Source organism: Mustela lutreola, chromosome 8 (genome assembly GCF_030435805.1).
Source record: "Mustela lutreola isolate mMusLut2 chromosome 8, mMusLut2.pri, whole genome shotgun sequence".
Classification (NCBI taxonomy): domain Eukaryota; kingdom Metazoa; phylum Chordata; class Mammalia; order Carnivora; family Mustelidae; genus Mustela; species Mustela lutreola.
In genome coordinates this window covers 58,501,293-58,522,265 of record NC_081297.1, presented here as the reverse complement: position 1 = coordinate 58,522,265, position 20,973 = coordinate 58,501,293, and the positions used below count along the sequence as shown (strand labels likewise).

Genomic DNA, 20,973 nt, shown 5'->3' with positions numbered 1-20,973 from the left:
ACAAGCCCATGAAAAGTTGCTCAGCATCACTGACATCACTCATCACTAGGGAAATGCAGCCAAAACTGCAATGAGATACCACCTTATACCCACTGGGATGGCTACTGCGAGGACATACAGAAAATAATGAGGGTTAGTAAGTACGTGGAGAAATTGGAACCTTATACACTGCTGGTGGGAAAGAAAATGGTGTAGCTACTATGGAACAGTATGATGGTTTCCGAGACAATTAGATACAGAATTACCATATGATCCAGCAATTCCACTTCTGGGTAGCCACCCAAAAGCAGTGAACACAGGGACCTGAGTAGGTGTTTGTACACACATGTTTGTGGGCACGTTATTCACAATAGCCGAAAGGTGGAAGGGACCCAAGTGTCCATCAATAGATGAATGAATGAACAAAATGGGATATTTACATACAACAGAATATTTTCCAGCCTTTGAATGAAAGGATATTGTGACATATGTTTCAACATGGGTGAACGAGGACATGACAGGGTTATCCAGAAAGACAGGTTCAATATAGGATGTAGAGAGAGAGAGAGAGAGATTTATTTTAAGGAATTGGCTCACATAGTGGAGGTTTGGCAAGGCCAAAATCTGATGAGGTAAGCAGGCAGGCTGGAGACTCAGGGAAGGGGAGAATTTCAAGTTCAAAGGCTGTGGGCTGGTACAATCTCTTCTTGCTCTGAGGAATCTCCCCTTGTCTTGTTAAAGGACCTTCACCTGATTAAATGCCGCTGACCCACATTAGGGAGCATAATCTGTTCTACTCAGAGTCCACGCATTGCAATGTCAATCACATCCAAAAACCACCTTCATGGTGCACCTAGGTGGCTCAGTCAGTTAAATATCCGACTCTTGGTCTCAGCTCAGCTAATGATCTCAAGGTTGTGAGATCGAACCCCAAGTCATGCTCTGTGTGGAGTTTGCTTAAGAGTCTTTTCCACTCCCTCTTCTTTCCCCTCTACTCCTCCCACCTCTTGCACATGCTCTCTCTCAACTAAATAAATAAATAAAATATATTTTTAAAAAATCTTCATGGAAACATCCAGAAAATGTTTGACCAAATATTTGGACACCATAGCCTACTCCAATTGACACGAAAAATTAACCATCACATTGTGATAAGCAAAATAAGCCAGTCACAAAAAGACAAATACTGTAGGATTCTACTTACATGAGGTACCCAGAGTAGTCAAATTCATAGAGACAGAAAGTAGAATGGAAGTTACTAAGGGCTGAGTTGAATGGGAAATTGGGAACTGTTGTTTAATGAGCAGCGTGTTTCAGTGTTGTGAGAGGAAGGGATTCTGGACATCAGTTGCACAACAAAGTAAACACAGTTAACACTAAGCTGTACACTTAAAAATGGTTAATAGAGTTAATCTTACATCATGTATATTTTAACACAATTTAAAAAAAAAAAGAGGATAAAAGCAAGGAATGACCTTTAAGAAATGACCCCAACCAGGGAAAGGAAGTGAGGAATTGACTAATTAGAGCAGCAGAGGGCAAATTAGAGTCCTCATGAGAGCAAAAGAGAAAATGATAAAAAATACTGCATATGAGGACGCCTGGGTGGCTCAGGTGGTTGAGCAGCTGCCTTCGGCTCAGGTCATGATCCCAGTGTCCTGGGATCAAGTGCCACATCAGGCTCCTTGCTCCGCAGGGAGCTTGCTTCTCCCTTTGACTCTGCCTGCCTGTGCTCTCTCTCTGACAAATAAATAAATAAAATCTTAAAAAATATTAAAAAAATAAAAAATAATAATGCATATGGCGAGGTCAGGGAGAATAATAACTAGAAAAAAATTCCCCTGGTAACTTTAGGCAGGAGAGTTGGTACAGTAGTTGGAACAAAATCACTTAGCATGGTTTAAGAAGAGCCTAAATAATGAAGAGGTTGGAGGAGCAGAAGTACTGCGTCCATTTCAAGGACCTGGAGAGGAGAAGGGGAACAAGGGAGGGATTCATGCTAGAAGGCAGGAGGAGGGGAACTGGGCAAATGAAGACAGGATGCTGACATTGGACCAAGTGAGCATGCAACTTCTCCCCCTGCCGTTGACCACTTCTTCAGCTGGGTAGCCTGATTTGGTCAAGGCCCTCCCCAAATACAAGACTAGGGGCCCTACGAGAACCTGGATCTGGAGAGGGCAGCTATCTTCGCACAGAATGTACAGCCAGGGAGCAGTGACAAGAATTAGAGGTCATGACAAGGTTGGGGGTATCCTGAGAAGTCCACGTTTGAAGGAAATTGAAGAGAAAGTCAGAAAGTCAAAGATGGAGTGTACAGCTAGGCTGAAGGCCAGTGGAGCAAATGCCAATATACAAAGCACTGGAAGTCTCAGTGCTTTGGTTTGGAAGCTGGGTCACAGTAGTGTTTCTCCTTTAAAGTTCAGCTTTCCTACCAATGCTCACCAACTCTCCCCTTTGTCATCCCAAAGAAATGACACTTCTCTGTTGACTCAGAGGAAGCAGCCTTATACCTACTGTATTAGTCAAGATTCTCCAGAGAAACAGAACCAATAGTGTGTGTGTGTGTGTGTGTGTGTGTATAGAAAGGGTAAGGGAGAAAGAGATTGATTTAAGGAATTGCCGATTATGGAGGTCAGCAAGTCCAAAATCTGCAGGTTGGACCATCAGACTGAAGACACAGGGAAGAGCTCATGTTGCAGTTCAAGTCCAAAGGTCATCTGCTGGCAGAATTCCTTCTTGCTCTCAGGAGGTCAGTTTTTTCATTCCACTCATGTCTTCAACTGATTGAATGAGGCCCACCCACATTATAGAGGGCAATCTGATCTACTTATTTATAATTGCAATGTTAATCTCATCCAAAGGCATCCCCATAGAAACATCCAGAATAAAGTTTAACCAACTATGTGGGCACTGTGGCCCATCCACCATGACACAAAATTAACTGTCATACCCAGGTAATAATGAGAGCCATTTATTAAGCCATATCTCATTTCATTCCATAAAGCCTATAAAGTGAGTTCAAACATTCTCATTTTTAAATATGAGGAAAACAGTTTTAGACGGATTTTATATAAAAGTTCATAAAATTTAGAAGCAATCAAAACCATCCTGATCATGGTTAACTTCAAAGTTAACTTTGAAAGTTAACTTCAAAGTCAAATTAATCAGTTTGACCAAAGTGGGAACTAGTTCTTTGGTCTTTCCATACCTTTCCCCCCATCCCAAACCTATTATGTTTTTAAGTAGGCACCATGCCCAGTGTGGAACCCAGGGTGGGGCCTGAACTCATGACCCTGAGATCAAGACCTGGGCTAAGATCAAGAGTCAGAGTTTTAACCAACTGAGCCACCCACATCCCCCTTTCCATATCTTTCAAACTTTTCAGAATTGAGTTCCCATAGCCTAAATGTCAGGACCCTTGGGGAAAAAAAAAAATTATTTCCCTCAGGGCACCTGAGTAGCTCAGTCCGTTGAGCACCTGACTCTTGATTTCCACTTGGGTCACATCCCTGGGACATGGGATTGAGCCCTGCACCAGGTTCCTTGCTCAGCAGAGAGTCTACTTCAGGATTCTCTCTCCCTCTCCTTCTCCCCCTTCCTCTAGAGGCTCCTTCCCTCTCTCTCTCTCTCAAATAAATAAATAAATATTTAAACATTTTTTTAAAAAAAATTAGAATGGACTCAAAGTTATCTCATCAAGAATGTCATCCATCACCATCCAAATGCACTTTCTTCAGTGAGAGAGATCAGGCTGGAGTTATTGCCACTCCAGTGTTTACACCCACAGTCTGCCTTTTTCTGATCGGACCTGAAATCTGAACGTAATGTGTCAGGCCTGGGAATTTCATCCAGTGTGTGTGTGGGAGGAGAAAAAAAGAGATTGGACACTAGGGGCCACACTGTTCTGGCACCCAATTCTGCCTCCCTCTTATCATTCAAAACTTTACCTGAAGGTTGAAGGAGATAGTTCCAGAGCTGAACCTGTCACTTGAGTTTCTCCTCAGCCCCCCAAAACCAAGATGAACATCAACTTGTCTTAGGATGAGAAAATAAGTTTTATTGACAAATGAATATGCTGGTGGCCAGAAATCCCCAAGGGAGACAAAGGACCAGAAACACACTGTTGTCTTCTAAGATCAAAAGTGCCTCCTTGGGTGTAATCCTAAAGTAGCCCATCCAGTGGGACTATGGTCGGAGAGCTACTGGGAGGCAAAGTCCTGACATCTGGACAAACAAATGGAAAAGGCTTTAGTCCCAGAGCAGTTGGAGCAACTTAGTTTAGGCGGCCCCGGCCTCTGCAGATGGACTTCCAGACGTCGGGACCTGTGACCATACTGACTATTTCTCTGAATTGCCTATTATGACTGGACTATTTTTCACCCTCCTATTGGACCGCTTGCGCAGTAGATTCAGAGGGCTTTGAAGCCACTTCCAGATTTTCTGATTGTCATCTCTTTCCCGTTTGACACTCTTAAACAGCCTCTTCTTTCTTTTTGGGGTTTTCATGCCTGTGACTTTGAAGATGTTATTACTCAGCTGACTCAACCTGGAAGTAGCGACAAACCCGGGGTTAACATATTCATCAATTTTTTTCAGAGTTGTATTGACCAAAGACTGCACAGACTCCACAGGATCATTCCTCAGACTTCCAACAGCTGAAACCAGAAAGGAGGTCAACTCAGACTCTTGATCTCCAAGGACTACCTATCCAAACCCCATTATTTTCCACCCCACATACCAGGATATTCTTATATAACTTCATTTAGAATAACTTTTGTCACCGTTAAAGTAATACTTATTTTACTCTAGAAAACTGTTTACATAAAAATCATTCCAAAAGGAATGAGAGAAAAATCACTTAGCTGTCCCCCTGAGATAATATTATTAATATTTTCATACCAATCCCTGCAGTATATATATTTTTAAGTCATCTCTGTGCCCAACATAGGGCTTGAACTCACAGCCCCGAGATCAAGAGTCTCATGCTCTACTGACTGAGCCAGCCAGATGCACCTGTTGTAGTTTTTTTTAAATACCAAATATGCATACTTCTTTTTACAAAAATAAGATTTCCATTTTTTCGTCACATAAAATATTCCTCTATAGAAGGTGCTATCCAGTCATGTGATCCTATCATAATCTCTGTGATGAACCCTCTATTAGTGAATAATGAGGTTGTTTGCAGTTTTTCACTGTTAGAAACCATAACCATTAATTCATTTGACTGTGGATATGGAGTACTTGCTAGGTGCTGGGGTTGCAGTGGTGACCAAGAAAGTTTCCCCACCCTCGAGAACTTGACATTCCAGTGGAGGAAAGTCAAAACAAACAAGGAGGGGCACTGGGTGGCTCAGTGGGTTAAGCCTCTGCCTTCAGTTCAGGTCATGATCTCAGGGTCCTGGGACCGAGCCCCACATCCGGTTCTCTGCTCGGCGGGGAGCCTGCTTCCCCCTCTCCCTCTGCCTACCTCTCTGCCTATTTGTGATCTCTTTCTCTCTGTCAAATAAATAAATAAAATCTTTAAGAAAACAAACAAACAAACAAGGAAACACAAATGAAGTACAAAGAAGGACATTTAACAGAGTAATGAGAATGAACAACCAGGAAGGACCTCCTTAGGCCGGTCAGGGAATTGCTCTCTGAGAAGGAGACATGTGAGCTAAGAGGTAAGAAGCCACAAGAAGAGCTTGGGCAGAAGCATTCCCAAAGGTCAGGGAGGGGGTCACCTACTGTGTAAAAAGTAACCAGTGGGGCTACAGCTTCTCGTGAGAAGGGAGGTGTTACAGGCTCAGAGTGGAGAGAGAGTCAGAAGCTGGCTCAATCAGGGCCTTGAGGCCAAACATAAGGGACCAGACTTTGACCCAAAGAGCAGTGGAAAGCTACTGAAGGGATTTAAGTCCAGGGGTGACATGATTCAGTGTACACATTTCAAAGAGAATATGGCTGCTGTGTAGAGAAGTATAGAGAAGCAGGGCATGTAGGGATTGTTCAAGCCATCAGATTAGGGAATGGCAGCCAGGGGCTGAGATTGCGGTGGGAACAAAGGCTGCTAAATTGCTTGACATCCAAAGGATGAAGAGAAAAGGAAGAACCTTGGCTCAAAAGGGCCTTCAAGCCCATCAAAGTCTACAGTTCCATGCTGATCTCATTTATACTGATAACAGGAGAAAGCACCTGGCTTTGGCTACGCAGTGAATATGGAAATCCCACGAAGAACTATTTCTTGACCACAAGGCTTGTTAGGCACTGGATATGGATATAAACGTAACTAGAATTACCTTCCTTGGGAAAAAGTCCTCCTGTCTAGGTAAGGTAGGCAGTCTTTCTTGGAGGCTGGGTGGGATGAGGAAGGCAAGGTGAATTCTCTGATACACTGAGGAGCCTAGGGTTTTTGTTCTAAAATACTTTTGCTGAAATTCTCTGGTTGCTGGGAACAGGGGTTCCTTACCCTGTAGAGACTTCAATTGGAAAAAATGAGGAGAAGGCAGCACAGGTACAAAATGTCAGGGTCAGAAGCAAGGATTAGAACCCCAAAGGGACAGAGGCTACTACCTAGTCACTAGAGGACTGGAGAGAGCACAGCTACAGTCAGCAGCAGCTAACAAATTCATTCTCCCCTGACCAGAGCGCCAGGTGCCCTCCCTACCTGCCACTGCCAGCACCTTGCCCCATCTTGGCCCCGAAGCTGGGTCAACTCAACACAAAGGGTTGGTGGGACACACCCATTTGTAATCGATACTTAAACAATGTTTAAGGTCAGCACTGTTATGCCCATTTTATAGACAAAGAAACTGAAGCGCGCAGAGGCAGTGACGTGCCCAAGTTCACACAGCTCATTGCGGAGAGAGCTAGTATTTCAGACCGGGCTGGCTGACACTGGAGCCCATGCTCGTCATTACACACTGACTTGGAAGAAAGGACCCTTTAAAGTCATTCACCTCTTTTTCGTTTCAAGATAAAAAGCTGTAACAAAGCATAAAGGAAACAAGAACATGTCCATCTCCAGGTGTCTGCTAGGCATTTCCTTTGAAATATGACGCCACCATTCCTTCAAAGGCAGCGTATCCAGCTTATTAGCTTGAAGCAGGCGCCAGGAAATGAAATGGGCTCCAACCAGAGGGTAAGTGCCTGAGGACAAGCACGTGCAGGACCAGAACAGCCCCAACAGCGAAGCTGGAGCGTGGGCATTCTGACATACACGCCCGCTCTTTTGCCCAAAAGCACAGGCACCCACCAGCAGGGCGATAAAAGCCAGCATTCTCTCCATCATATCTCTCTATCAAAGGAAGCAAACTGTGGAGATGGTAAACAACAAATAACTCAAACATCATTTCTATTGGGCACTGGAATGAGTCACCTATCCAGCACCTATCACAGACACCCCTAACCCTTCCTGCCACCGCCCTTTAGAGAAGTGATGAGCTCTGTTTCACCAAGTACCCCTACCACCCACAGCAAAATCCTCAATCTTCACCACAGCTGAAAAGCCCAGTAGTATCCTGGCCCCACTGTGATCCTCTGAGTCGTTATCCTCCTCTTCCTTTGGTTCACTCCATGCCAATCACATTGACTTCTTGTTCTTCCTTGAACTGCTGAGTGCTCTTGTCTCAGATAATCAGCTGGTTCAAGCCCTCACTGCATCCAGGTCTCTGCTCCTGCACCCCTTCTCAGAGGGGCACCCCTTCCCTGCCCTCCGACCCCCAACCATTGGCCGTGTCTTACTTTCTCCATTGTGCCTGCTTACATATATGTACTTGGTTAGAGCCCTTTCCCTCCCCCGCTGGAAGGGGTGGAGGTGGTGGGAACGGACAACATCAGTTTTGTTTGCTGTGGTATCCCAGTGCTTAGGAGAGTGCCTGGTATACAGTAGGTTTTCAATAATTAAGAAACTCAGTTAATTGAGAGCAAGGGCAGAATTACCAAGAATAACAAACATAGGTGTGGCTGTTCGTCTCTTTGAGGGACCAAAGGGTTCTGAAGGGGAAGCAAAATTTCTCTTCTGATATACACTAGGAACACCAGCTCTTCTTCTGCCACACCCCCGATTCCCATTCCCTTTTTCTCAGGACTTTGGTCAAATTAAAGGACAATGGAGTGAGCATGAGTTAGTGCAAAGACCCCTGAAGTGGCAAGTCTAGCTCTGGCTCGCCCAGTAATTCACTTCTGTGACCTTGGACAAATGACTCAGCCTCGGAAATGAGGAGGGTTATAGTTCAGGAGGAGGAAATGCTTCTCTGAGGGAGCCCTAACTTCAGAGGCAGAAGAGAGTGAATGGACAACCTCAGGGGTCTAGATGAGTTACCTCAAGTGCCATATAGTCTACAAATCCTTAGGCTCTCTTTTATCTTAAAAATTCATGCATCATTTGCCTTGTACTCCAAAACATGTCTATTATTAAAACACTTCTAATGTTTTAATTTAATTATTTTTTAATTTTATTTCTTGAAAGTAGTCTTGCCATCCACTGTGGGGCTGGAACTCACAATGCTGAGATCAAGAGTTCATGCTCTACTGACTGGCTGGCTGGCTCAGTTTTAATATTAAAGGAGTTTTAATATTTTATGTTTTAATATTAAAAGGAGTAGCATTTAGAAATGCATACTAAAATTTTATAGATGAATAATATGAAGTCTGAAGTTTGGTTCAGAATAATCTGGCAGGGAGGGGTGCAGGTAAAGAAATAGAGAAAATAAGGTAACCATTAGTTGATCCTTGTTGAATCTAGGGGGCGGGGGGAGGGGTTATTAGGTTTCTAGACTTTTATTTTTATTTATTTTTTTAAAGATTTTATTTCTTTATTTGACAGAGAGACACAGTGAGAGGGAACACAAGCAGGGGGAGCAGAAGAGGGAGAAGCAGACTTCCCGCCGAGCAGAGACCCCAACCCGATCGGGTCTCCAACCCTGACCTGAGCCAAAGACAGCTGCTTAACCAACTGACCCACCCAGGTGCCTGATATTCTAGACTTCTAACGAATGCTACAAATGAAAAATATTAAAACAGCCAGCTAAAAGGGCTAGATTACCTGCAATGGAAAAAAAAAAAAAAATAGAATGACGCAGGCTTCCTTTTAGCAACAAAGAGAACCAGAAGACAGTAGCATGGTATCTTCGAAGTGCTCGAAAAGAAATTGTGGTCTAGAATTATGTCACTAGTAGGGGCCCCTGCTGGCTCAGTCAGGGGAACATGCGACTCTTGATCTCGGGGTTTTGGGTTTGAGTCCTACCTTGGGTGTACAGATTACTCTAAAAATACATATAAGATCTAAAAAAAAAAAAAAAAAAAAAAAAAAAAAGAATTGTGTGACTAATAAAGCTACCTTGCAAGAATAGGCTTAAGAAAAAGTCATTACAAAGGAACAAAAACCAAGAGAACATAATAGGAAGATACCCACACTAAAGAGACTTTCAAAAAGTGTACTTAAGGATGAAAAAAAAGAAGGATGGTCAGAGATACAACAAGGAATGGGGAGCATATGACATGGCAAGTAAATCTACATTGTTTGTATAAAGTAACAACAATAATCATAGTATCTAAATTGTGGGTTTAAAAAAGAGAATTGAAATATTCACTAACAAAAGCCTGTTAAGTGAGAGGGGTGGGCATCAGAATTCATGTCAATACTGGAGAGAAAGTTAAAATGTTTCCTTTAAACCCTGTTAAGCTCAAAGTGCATGATGAGGAGTCTGCTTTCTGGACAGATACCATATGATGTCACTCCTGTGTGGGATTGAAGAAACAGAACAGATGAAAAGAGGGGAAGGGAAGGAAAAATAAAATAAGACAAAAACAAAGAGGGAAACAAACCAGAAGAGACTCTTAACTCTGGGAAACAAACCGAGGGTTGCTGGAGGGGTGCGGGGTGGGGAATGGGGTAACTAGGCAATGGGCATTAAGGAAGCCCCTTGATGGAATGAGTACCAGGTGCAACTGATGAATCACTAAATTCTACCCCTGAAACTAATAATACACCATGCATTAATTAAATTGAATTTAAATTTTAAATGTTTTTTAAAAGTCTACTTTCTGGCTAACTCGCCTGAAGAAATACTTACACTTATATTCTTACATACAAAGAGACATACATAAGAATGCTCACGTAGCAGTTTTTGAATAGCAAAAAACTAGAGATGATTTAAATAATGATCTACCAAGATTGTAGCAGATCTGTATGTACCAACATAGGGAGTGGGGAAAAAAGCAAGTTGCAAAAACCGTGTATCTATATCTATATATCTATCCATATGATAAATATCACAAATTATATATTACATAACATATATTCTATGTGTACAACAAAAGAATACAAGACTAGAGCAAACAGACAGGAGGAATTGGGGAGAGGAACCAGACTTGGGGGTGAATAGAACTTTACTCTAAAACCAAAAACTTTATCAATAATGTTTCTACTTTTTTTGCACAGACTATATTCATGTACTTTTTCTATAAATATAAACAAATTTTAAAATATTTTACTGCAATAAAAGAGAACACAAAACTACAAGTTCTTCAGGGGACATGAATACCATTATAGGTAGCAGCTGACAACACATGATAAATGTTGAGTGACTAGAACATTTTTGTACGCTGTGTTTTTCTCTAACTAGCATGATAATAGATAACTCATTTTCTTCCTCTGACTTAGTCCCATTTTCTACTTTTTAAAATTTAGTCTTTCAAGGTTTAATTTTATTTATTTTTTAAAAGATTATTTATTTATTTATTTATTTGACAGGCAGAGATCACAAGTAGGCAGAAATGCAGGCAGAGAGAGGGGTGGAGGGAGGCAGGCTCCCCGCTGAGCAGAGAGCCCATTGTGGGGCTCAATCCCAGGATTCTGAGATCATGACCTGAGCCAAAGGCAGAGTCTTAATCCACTGAGCCACTCTGGCACCCTTCAAGATTTTGTTTTTTTAAGTGATCTCTACACCCAACATGAGGGTTGAACTCAAAACCCCAAGATCAAGAGTCACACGTTCCTCCAAATGAGCAAGGAAGGTGCCCGATTTTTTACTTTTATATATAACATTTATAATAGTAAAAATATACTTTATTTGAAGTAACAAAATAGGTCCTTAAGGAATTCTTTCCCCCACTTTCTGTCTTGCCCTTTTGCCTCATGTCACCCAGATCTCAGAGACAAGGCTCAGACTCACCATTCTGTATGACCTCCACATCATCATCATATATTTGAGTCATGTTTAGCTTCTTAGTTGTTAATCCTAAAGATAGGACAGATGCAAAGTCATTCCAGAATTCCTGGGTCTTTGGGCCACCCTTACCCCTTGGTCCCAAACACGGAAGCTTGTAAACCAGTTCTAGCAAAAAACGTTTCTATGAGATGCCTTGTAGCCTACATGTCAGTGTTCTAGTTGAACAACCCTCAGAGCAGCGGTGACCCAGAAAACTGTTGTTGACAGGTGACAAGTAGGGCATGAACCCAGGACGTCAAACTCCATAGGGTTCTCACACCAACAGAAAAATGGACAAAAGGCATGAGGCAATTTATTTGCAAAAATAAAATATGCTTTGCCAATAAACGTAGGAAAAAAATATTTCACCTCACTTCCGATAAAAAAAATATATATATTAATCCAAACAACAACTCTTTTCGCCTATCAAATCAGTAATGATTTTTAAACTATCACCGAGAGTTGGCAAATATCCACAAAATGGATACTTGCATATAATACTGGTTAACAATGGAAAATGATTCACTTTTTTTTTTTTATAATTTTTTTATTTTTTATAAACATATATTTTTATCCCCAGGGGTACAGGTCTGTGAATCACCAGGTTTACACACTTCACAGCACTCACCAAATCACATGCCCTCCCCAATGTCCATAATCCCAACCCCTTCTCCCAAAACCCCTCCCCCCGGCAACCCTCAGTGTGTTTTGTGAGATTAAGAGTCACTTATGGTTTGTCTCCCTCCCAATCCCATCTTGTTTCATTTATTCTTCTTCTACCCACTTAAGCCTCCATGTTGCATCACCACTTCCTCATATCAGGGAGATCATATGATAGTTGTCTTTCTCTGCTTGACTTATTTCGCTAAGCATGATACGCTCTAGTTCCATCCATGTTGTTGCAAATGGCAAGATTTCATTTCTTTTGATGGCTGCATAGTATTCCATTGTGTATATATACCACATCTTCTTGATCCATTCATCTGTTGATGGACATCTAGGTTCTTTCCATAGTTTGGCTATTGTGGACATTGCTGCCATAAACATTCGGGTGCATGTGCCCCTTTGGATCACAACATTTGTATCTTTAGGGTAAATACCCAATAGTGCAATTGCTGGGTCATAGGGCAGTTCTATTTTCAACATTTTGAGGAACCTCCATGCTGTTTTCCAGAGTGGCTGCACCAGCTTGCATTCCCACCAACAGTGTAGGAGGGTTCCCCTTTCTCCGCATCCTCGCCAGCATCTGTCATTTCCTGACATGTTGATTTTAGCCATTCTGACTGGTGTGAGGTGATATCGCATTGTGGTTTTGATTTGTATTTCCCTGATGCCGAGTGATATGGAGCACTTTTTCATGTGTCTGTTGGCCATCTGGATGTCTTCTTTGCAGAAATGTCTGTTCATGTCCTCTGCCTATTTCTTGATTGGATTATTTGTTCTTTGGGTGTTGAGTTTGCTAAGTTCTTTATAGATTCTGGACACTAGTCCTTTATCTGATATGTCGTTTGCAAATATCTTCTCCCATTCTGTCAGTTGTCTTTTGATTTTGTTAACTGTTTCCTTTGCTGTGCAAAAGCTTTTGATCTTGATGAAATCCCAATAGTTCATTTTTTCCCTTGCTTCCCTTGCCTTTTGCGTTGTTCCTAGGAAGATGTTGCTGTGGCAGAGGTCGAAGAGGTTGCTACCCGTGTTCTCCTCAAGGATTTTGATGGATTCCTTTCGTACATTGAGGTCCTTCATCCATTTTGAGTCTATTTTTGTGTGTGGTGTAAGGAAATGGTCCAATTTCATTTTTCTGCATGTGGCTGTCCAATTTTCCCAGCACCATTTATTGAAAAGGCTGCTTTTTTTCCATTGGACATTCTTTGCTGCTTTGTCGAAGATTAGTTGACCATAGATTTAAGGGTCTATTTCTGGGCTCTCTATTCTGTTCCATTGATCTATGTGTCTGTTTTTGTGCCAGTACCATGCTGTCTTGATGATGACAGCTTTGTAATAGAGCTTGAAGTCCGGAATTGTGATGCCACCAACGTTGGCTTTCTTTTTCAATATCCCTTTGGCTATTCGAGGGCTTTCCTGGTTCCATATAAATTTTAGCATTATTTGTTCCATTTCTTTGAAAAAGATGGATGGTACTTTGATAGGAATTGCATTAAATGTGTAGATTGCTTTAGGTAGCATAGACATTTTCACAATATTTATTCTTCCAATCCAGGAGCATGGAACATTTTTCCATTTCTTTGTGTCTTCCTCAATTTCTTTCATGAGTACTTTATAGTTTTCTGAGTATAGATTCTGTGTCTCTTTGGTTAGGTTTATTCCTAGGTATCTTATGGTTTTGGATGCAATTGTAAATGGGATTGACTCCTTAATATCTCTTTCTTCTGTCTTGCTGTTGGTGTAGAGAAATGCAACTGATTTCTGTGCATTGATTTTATATCCTGACACTTTACTGAATTCCTGTATAAGTTCTAGCAGTTTTGGAGTGGAGTCTTTTGGGTTTTCCACATATAGTATCATATCATCTGCGAAGAGTGATAATTTGATTCTTCTTTGCCGATTTGGATGCCTTTAATTTCCTTTTGTTGTCTGATTGCTGAGGCTAGGACCTCTAGTACGATGTTGAATAGCAGTGGTGATAATGGACATCCCTGCCGTGTTCCTGACCTTAGCGGAAAAGCTTTCAGTTTTTCTCCATTGAGAATGATATTTGCGGTGGGTTTTTCATAGATGGCTTTGATGATATTGAGGTATGTGCCCTCAAACCCTACACTTTGAAGAGTTTTGATGAGGAAAGGATGTTGTACTTTGTCAAATGCTTTTTCAGCATCTATTGAGAGTATCATATGGTTCTTGCTCTTTCTTTTATTGATGTGTTGTATCACATTGACTGATTTGCGGATGTTGAACCAACCTTGCAGCCCTGGAATAAATCCCACTTGGTCATGGTGAATAATCTTTTTAATGTACTGTTGAATCCTATTGGCTAGTATTTTGTTGAGTATTTTTGCATCTGTGTTCATCAAGGATATTGGTCTATAGCTCTCTTTTTTGGTGGGATCCTTGTCTGGTTTTGGGATCAAGGTGATGCTAGCCTCATAAAATGAGTTTGGAAGTTTTCCTTCCATTTCTATTTTTTGGAACAGTTTTAGGAGAATAGGAATTAGTTCTTCTTTAAATGTTTGGTAGAATTCCCCCGGGAAGCCGTCTGGCCCTGGGCTTTTGTTTGTTTGGAGATTTTTAATGACTGTTTCAATCTCCTTACTGGTTATGGGTCTGTTGAGGCTTCCTATTTCTTCCTGGTTCAGTTGTGGTAGTTTATATGTTTCTAGGAATGCATCCATTTCTTCCAGATTGTCAAATTTATTGCCGTAGAGTTGCTCATAGTATGTTCTTATAATAGTTTGTATTTCTTTGGTGTTAGTTGTGATCTCTCCTCTTTCATTCATGATTTTATTTATTTGGGCCCTTTCTCTTTTCTTTTTGATAAGTCGGGCCAGGGGTTTATCAATTTTATTAATTCTTTCAAAGAACCAGCTCCTACTTTCGTTGATTTGTTCTATTGTTTTTTTGGTTTCTATTTCATTGATTTCTGCTCTGATCTTTATGATTTCTCTTCTCCTGCTAGGCTTAGGGTTTCCTTCTTGTTCTTTCTCCAGCTCCTTTAGGTGTAGGGTTAGGTTGTGTACCTGAGACCTCTCTTGTTTCTTGAGAAAGGCTTGTACCGCTATATATTTTCCTCTCAGGACTGCCTTTGTTGTGTCCCACAGATTTTGAACCGTTGTATTTTCATTATCATTTGTTTCCATGATTTTTTTCAATTCTTCTTTAATTTCCCGGTTGACCCATTCATTCTTTAGAAGGATGCTGTTTAGTCTCCATGTATTTTGGTTCTTTTCAAACTTCCTTTTGTGGTTGAGTTCTAGCTTTAGAGCATTGTGGTCTGAAAATATGCAGGGAATGATCCCAATCTTTTGATACCGGTTGAGTCCTGATTTAGGACCGAGGATGTGATCTATTCTGGAGAATGTTCCATGTGCACTAGAGAAGAATGTGTATTCTGTTGCTTTGGGATGAAATGTTCTGAATATATCTGTGATGTCCATCTGGTCCAGTGTGTCGTTTAAGGCCTTTATTTCCTTGCTGATCTTTTGCTTGGATGATCTGTCCATTTCAGTGTTGGGAGTGTTAAAGTTCCCTACTATTGTATTATTGTTGATGTGTTTCTTTGATTTTGTTATTAATTGGTTTATATAGTTGGCTGCTCCCACGTTGGGGGCATAGATATTTAAAATTGTTAGATCTTCTTGTTGGACAGACCCTTTGAGTATGATATAGTGTCCTTCCTCATCTCTTATTATAGTCTTTGGCTTAAAATCTAATTGATCTGATATAAGGATTGCCACTCCTGCTTTCTTCTGATGTCCATTAGCATGGTAAATTCTTTTCCACCCCCTCACTTTAAATCTGGAGGTGTCTTCGGGCTTAAAATGAGTTTCTTGGAGGCAACATATAGATGGGTTTTGTTTTTGTATCCATTCTGATACCCTGTGTCTTTTGACAGGGGCATTTAGCCCATTCACATTCAGGGTAACTATTGAGAGATATGAATTTAGTGCCATTGTATTGCCTGTAAGGTGACTGTTACTGTATATGGTCTCTGTTCCTTTCTGATCTACCACTTGTAGGCTCTCTCTTTGCTTAGAGGACCCCTCTCAAGATTTCCTGTAGAGCTGGTTTGGTGTTTGCAAATTCTTTCAGTTGTTGTTTGTCCTGGAAGCTTTTAATCTCTCCTTCTATTTTCAATGATAGCCTAGCTGGATACAGTATTCTGGGCTGCATGTTTTTCTCATTTAGTGCTCTGAAAATATCATGTCAGCTCTTTCTGGCCTGCCAGGTCTCTGTGGATAAGTCAGCTGCCAATCTAAGATTTTTACCATTGTATGTTACAGACTTCTTTTCCCGGGCTGCTTTCAGGATTTTCTCTTTGTCACTGAGACTTGTAAATTTTACTATTAGGTGATGGGGTGTGGGCCTATTCTTATTGATTTTGAGGGGCATTCTCTGAACCTCCTGAATTTTGATGCTCGTTCCCTTTGCCATATTGGGGAAATTCTCCCCAATAATTCTCTCCAGTATACCTTCTGCTCCCCTCTCTCTTTCTTCTTCTTCTGGAATCCCAATTATTCTAATGTTGTTTCGTCTTATGGTGTCACTTATCTCTCGAATTCTCCCCTCGTGGTCCAGTAGCTGTTTGTCCCTCTTTTGCTCAGCTTCTTTATTCTCTGTCATTTGGTCTTCTATATTACTAATTCTTTCTTCTGCCTCATTTATCCTAGCAGTTAGAGCCTCCATTTTTGATTGCACCTCATTAATAGCTTTTTTGATTTCACCTTGGTTAGATTTTAGTTCTTTTATTTCTCCAGAAAGGGCTTTTATATCTCTCGAGAGGGTTTCTCTAATATCTTCCATGCCTTTTTCGAGCCCAGCTAGAACCTTGAGAATTGTCATTCTGAACTCTAGATCTGACATATTACCGATGTCTGTATTGATTAGGTCCCTAGCCTTCGGTACTGCCTCTTGTTCTTTTTTTTGTGTTGAATTTTTATGTCTTGTCATTTTGTCCAGATAAGAGTAAATGAAGGGGTAAGTAAAATACTAAAAGGGTGGCAACAACCCCAGGAAAATATGCTTTAACCAAATTAGAAGAGATCCAAAATCGTGAGTGGGGAGAAAGGGGATAAAAAGAGGTTCAAAAAGGAAGAAAGAAAAAAAAAAACAAAAAGAAAAGAAAAAAAAAAGAAAAGAAAAGAAAAGAATTTTTAAAAAAAGAAAACACCTAAGAAAAATGTAAAAAAGAAAAAATATATATATTAGATAAACTAGTAAAAAATCGTTAAAAAAGAAAAAGGTAACAGTTAAAAAAAAATTTTACCCGAAGGCGAGAAAAAAAAAAAAAATGAAAAAGAAAAAAATTAAATTAACTGCAAGACTAAAAAAAAATCACAGGAAAAAAGCCATGAGTTCCGTGTTTGGCTTTCTCCTCCTCTGGAATTCTGCTGCTCTCCTTGGTATTGAAACCGCACTCCTTGGTAGGTGAACTTGGTCTCGGCTGGATTTCTTGTTGATCTTCTGGGGGAGGGGCCTGGTGTAGTGATTCTCAAGTGTCTTTGCCCCAGGCGGAATTACACCGCCCTTACCCGGGGCCAGGGTGAGTAATCCGCTTGGGTTTGCTTTCAGGAGCTTTTGTTACCTGAGAGCTTTCCGTAGAGTTCCGGAGGACGGGAATACAAATGGCGGCCTCCTGGTCTCCGGCCCGGAGGAGCTGAGAGCCCAGGGCCCCACTCCTCAGTGCGCCCTCAGAGAACAGCGCCCAGTTACTCCCGTCTGCCTGACCTCCGGCCGCGCTCCGAGCTCACCGAGCCTGCGACCGGTTCAAGGTAACACGGAGCTGCGAGCTTACGGTCAGCTCTGTCTCAGTAGCCGGCTTTCCCGTTCCAATACCCGCAAGCTCTGCGACACTCAGACACCCCCGATCCTTCTGTGACCCTGCGGGACCTGAGGCCACGCTGACCCCGCGTGGGCTTCGCCCCGGTTTAGCCTCTGGAGCGATGTCCCTCAGCAGAACAGACTTTTAAAAGTCCTGATTTTGTGCACGGTTGCTCCGCTGCTTGCCGGGAGCCGGCCCCTCCCCCCGGGGTCTATCTTCCCGTCGCTTTGGATTCACTTCTCCGCCGGTCCTACCTTTCAGAAAGTGGTTGTTTTTCTGTTTCCAGAATTGCTGTTCTTCTTCTCTTCGATCTGCCGATGGATTTTCAGGTGTTTGCAATCTTTAGATAAGCTATCTAGCTGATCTCCGGCTAGCTCAAAATGATTCACTTTTTTAAAAAAGATTTATTATATTTATTTTGAAAGAGAGAGCATAGGGGAGAGAGGGAGAGGGAGACGGAGAGAGACAAGCAAGCAGATTCTGTACTGAGCATGGAGCCCGACATGGGGCTCGATCTCACAACCCAGAGATCAGATCTGAGCTGAAACCAAGAGTTGGATCCTCAACCAACTTTGCCACCCAGGGGTCCCCTGACTCAAACTTTTTAGAGGGCAGCTGAAGCACCAAAATCCTTAAAATTTTACATATCCTTTGGTCCCAGCAATTCTAGTTAAGAAATTTATCTTAAAATAATCATGATGGCAGGTAGAGATTTTATCCCTGTTTATAAAAACAAAAGATGAGGTGGCCTACTTTAAAAAAAAGACACAGTCTCAATATTCAAAAATAAACACAGGTTATATAATTCCAAAATCCACCCATAGTGGAATTAATATTACACAGTGGTGAAAAGCAATGCTGGAGGGCACATAAGGGCATGTATTTGTGACCTAGCAAAGGAAAGCAACAGTATACCAAGCCTCATATTTTTAAAATGGCTGTGTGTGTGTGAGTGTACGTGTGTGTAGAAATTCTAGAATGTTAACAGTGGTTAAATCCAAATGCTTAGAATTTCTGGCATTATTTAATTTCATCTTTTTTGCCAACTTGAATCTTTTACATCAACATCTAACATCAACACATCAACACATACTGTACTACTACCCTAGTTTAAAAGAAAAATATTTTTGTTTTAAAAATTTTTGTTTTGTTTTAAAATGCACAGGATTCCCATGGAAGCAATAGTTTTTCCCCTTTCAAATGAATACGGTTCCCTTCTGAACGCTGCAAAGTGCAGACAGCTGGGGTGGACTTTCCCAGAGTGCGGCAAAGGCACATAGCCTTCTCTTCCTCTTCTGGCCTAACAGGGACTCTTGAGCCTGGCCCCAGGACAACCTCTCTAATTACATAAGAGCTAAGGAAGGAAGTGACCCAGTTCACAGTACCATGTTTTTGGCTCAGTCCTTGAAGAAGGTTAAGGAGGGCTCCCCTGTTGAAGAGGGAAGGGTTGCCAGGAGGAAGCATCTTACCTATTAAGTTGATGGCAGCTGCCCTTAGGAAGGACTGAGGGCTCTTCAGGAAGTCAAAGCTCTGGGACAATAAGTCCCCCACCAGCTGGGTTTTGCTTGTGCTCACCTGTAAGGCCAAAGAGGGGGTGGTGCTGACCAGGAGCTGGGGGTGGGGAGCCCTGGGAATGCTCCTAATCCTCTCACCCTGTCCACAGTCCCCACTGTTCTGTCTTCACCCAGTGGAAGGTGCTTGAACCTATAGCCTCAGACACCCACACCCCAGCAACAAGGCAGACTTAGTAGGAAGGTCACAGAGAGAATTTTGCTCCTTCATACCTACATGGTAAGAGAAGAAACGACAGATGTGGAACCAGGAGACCCAGGATTGAATCCTGGCCCTGACACTGGCTTCAGTTTTCTGAAATAAAACCTGTCCAACCTCTTTCACCTAATTGTAAAGCTCCCATGGGATAATGGATATAGAACTGCTTTGTGAACTCTAAAGTGCTCTACCTGTGGAAGGTAATAAGCATCAAAATCCATAGTATTAAAATTATTAATGGTGGTTCCTAACCTACTTGCTTAGCCCTGAAATATTTACTTTTCCACCAGGATTCCTGATCCTGCCCTATCCTCAGCATCATAGGAGCCACAGACCCTTAATGCCATGACTGATGTAAAGCCTCAGTGACTCCTGCCACCATCTTTTCCTACCAGCTGTAACCAGAAAACCTCTGTTCCATTGCATTCTGCTCTCCTCGCTTGACCTTCCTCACCGCTGAAGGCAGAGACTGGGCTACTGCTAAGAGAATCAGATATGAAGAACGAGGGACTGGCCCAATCCATGTGCATTCCAAGAGTTTGCTGATGATAAAGAATGAGAATCAAGGAACAGAAAGAATGTATCTTTTGTCAGCCCTCCCATATTTAGCCTCTCAGCCTGCCTTTGAGCCCCTAACATGAGTACGGTGGGACTGGCTTCTCAGAGACACTCACCAGGTACTTGCACGTCTCTTCCAACACCTGGATGTGATCGCTGAGGGTGGCATGCTTGAATATCTGGGTGAGTGAGGACCAGCCGATCACAGTGGTCCACTCTGTCAGGGCCCCTCCGCAGGCCTACAGGATGGAGGGAACAGACTTCCCGAAGCCTCCTTCCTATGGCTCTACAGAGCCAGGCCATGAGGCTAAGGGGAAGACCATGAAGCTAGCCCCCAAGGGCTTGGGTGAGGGTTTGAAGCTGGGATCAGGTGAAACACGGGACCTTGGGCATGACATGGGACATAAACAGTTTCAGGGAGGAGAACTGTATCAGGATACGGTGAGGGGGAAAGTGCTCAGAGCTAGCCTGGAGGATGACACCAAAGCGGTGGGTGTATAATGTACAGCCAAGGCTGGGCTCATGAAAAGAGCCCAAGGCGATGCTCTACCAGCAAGAGAAATGAATCAGGCTGATTTGCGGGACCGAGGTCATCAATACCTTGACTACCTCAGGGTTGTTATCCTGAAAGCTAAGTAGCAGCGGGACTAGGAAACTGTAGATCTCTCTTCTGGTGGAGAGTCCAGGCTTGAATTTGTAAATGTGACGCAACATGTAGCCCAGGGCAGAGGTGGCCGAGATCTTCACCTGGTCCCTCTCCTGCCATACAGAGTGACATGGAGCTAAGTCGGCTGTGGTTTCCCTCTAGCCCCGCCTGGCCTGGTTTCCATACTCCCACATCACACTCCTACGTCCAAACTACATGGATGGCATCGCGTTACGTAATGTAAAGGCATCATGGTTTGTGTATCTCATTAGAGCCGCAGAGCTAACAAGTCCCTCTCTGTTAAGGCCCAGAGCTAGGGAAACCAAGACTGTAGT

The 20,973-nt window shown here is 42.3% G+C and overlaps 1 protein-coding gene across 1 annotated transcript in view; it reads right to left on the bottom strand.

The window, feature by feature from the left end:
* Window positions 1-4,028: 4,028 nt before the first annotated feature.
* The window catches only part of LOC131838637 (maestro heat-like repeat-containing protein family member 1), an 84,363-nt gene continuing 67,418 nt past the window's right edge, over window positions 4,029-20,973 (bottom strand). Inside the window, exons 37-41 of the mRNA XM_059185067.1 lie at window positions 20,593-20,751; window positions 20,109-20,231; window positions 19,134-19,239; window positions 11,136-11,201; window positions 4,029-4,634 (exon numbers count right to left, since the gene is read on the bottom strand). Coding sequence (XP_059041050.1) covers window positions 4,318-4,634; window positions 11,136-11,201; window positions 19,134-19,239; window positions 20,109-20,231; window positions 20,593-20,751 — 771 coding nt within the window. The 3' untranslated portion in view covers window positions 4,029-4,317. The remainder of the gene's footprint in view (window positions 4,635-11,135; window positions 11,202-19,133; window positions 19,240-20,108; window positions 20,232-20,592; window positions 20,752-20,973) is intronic.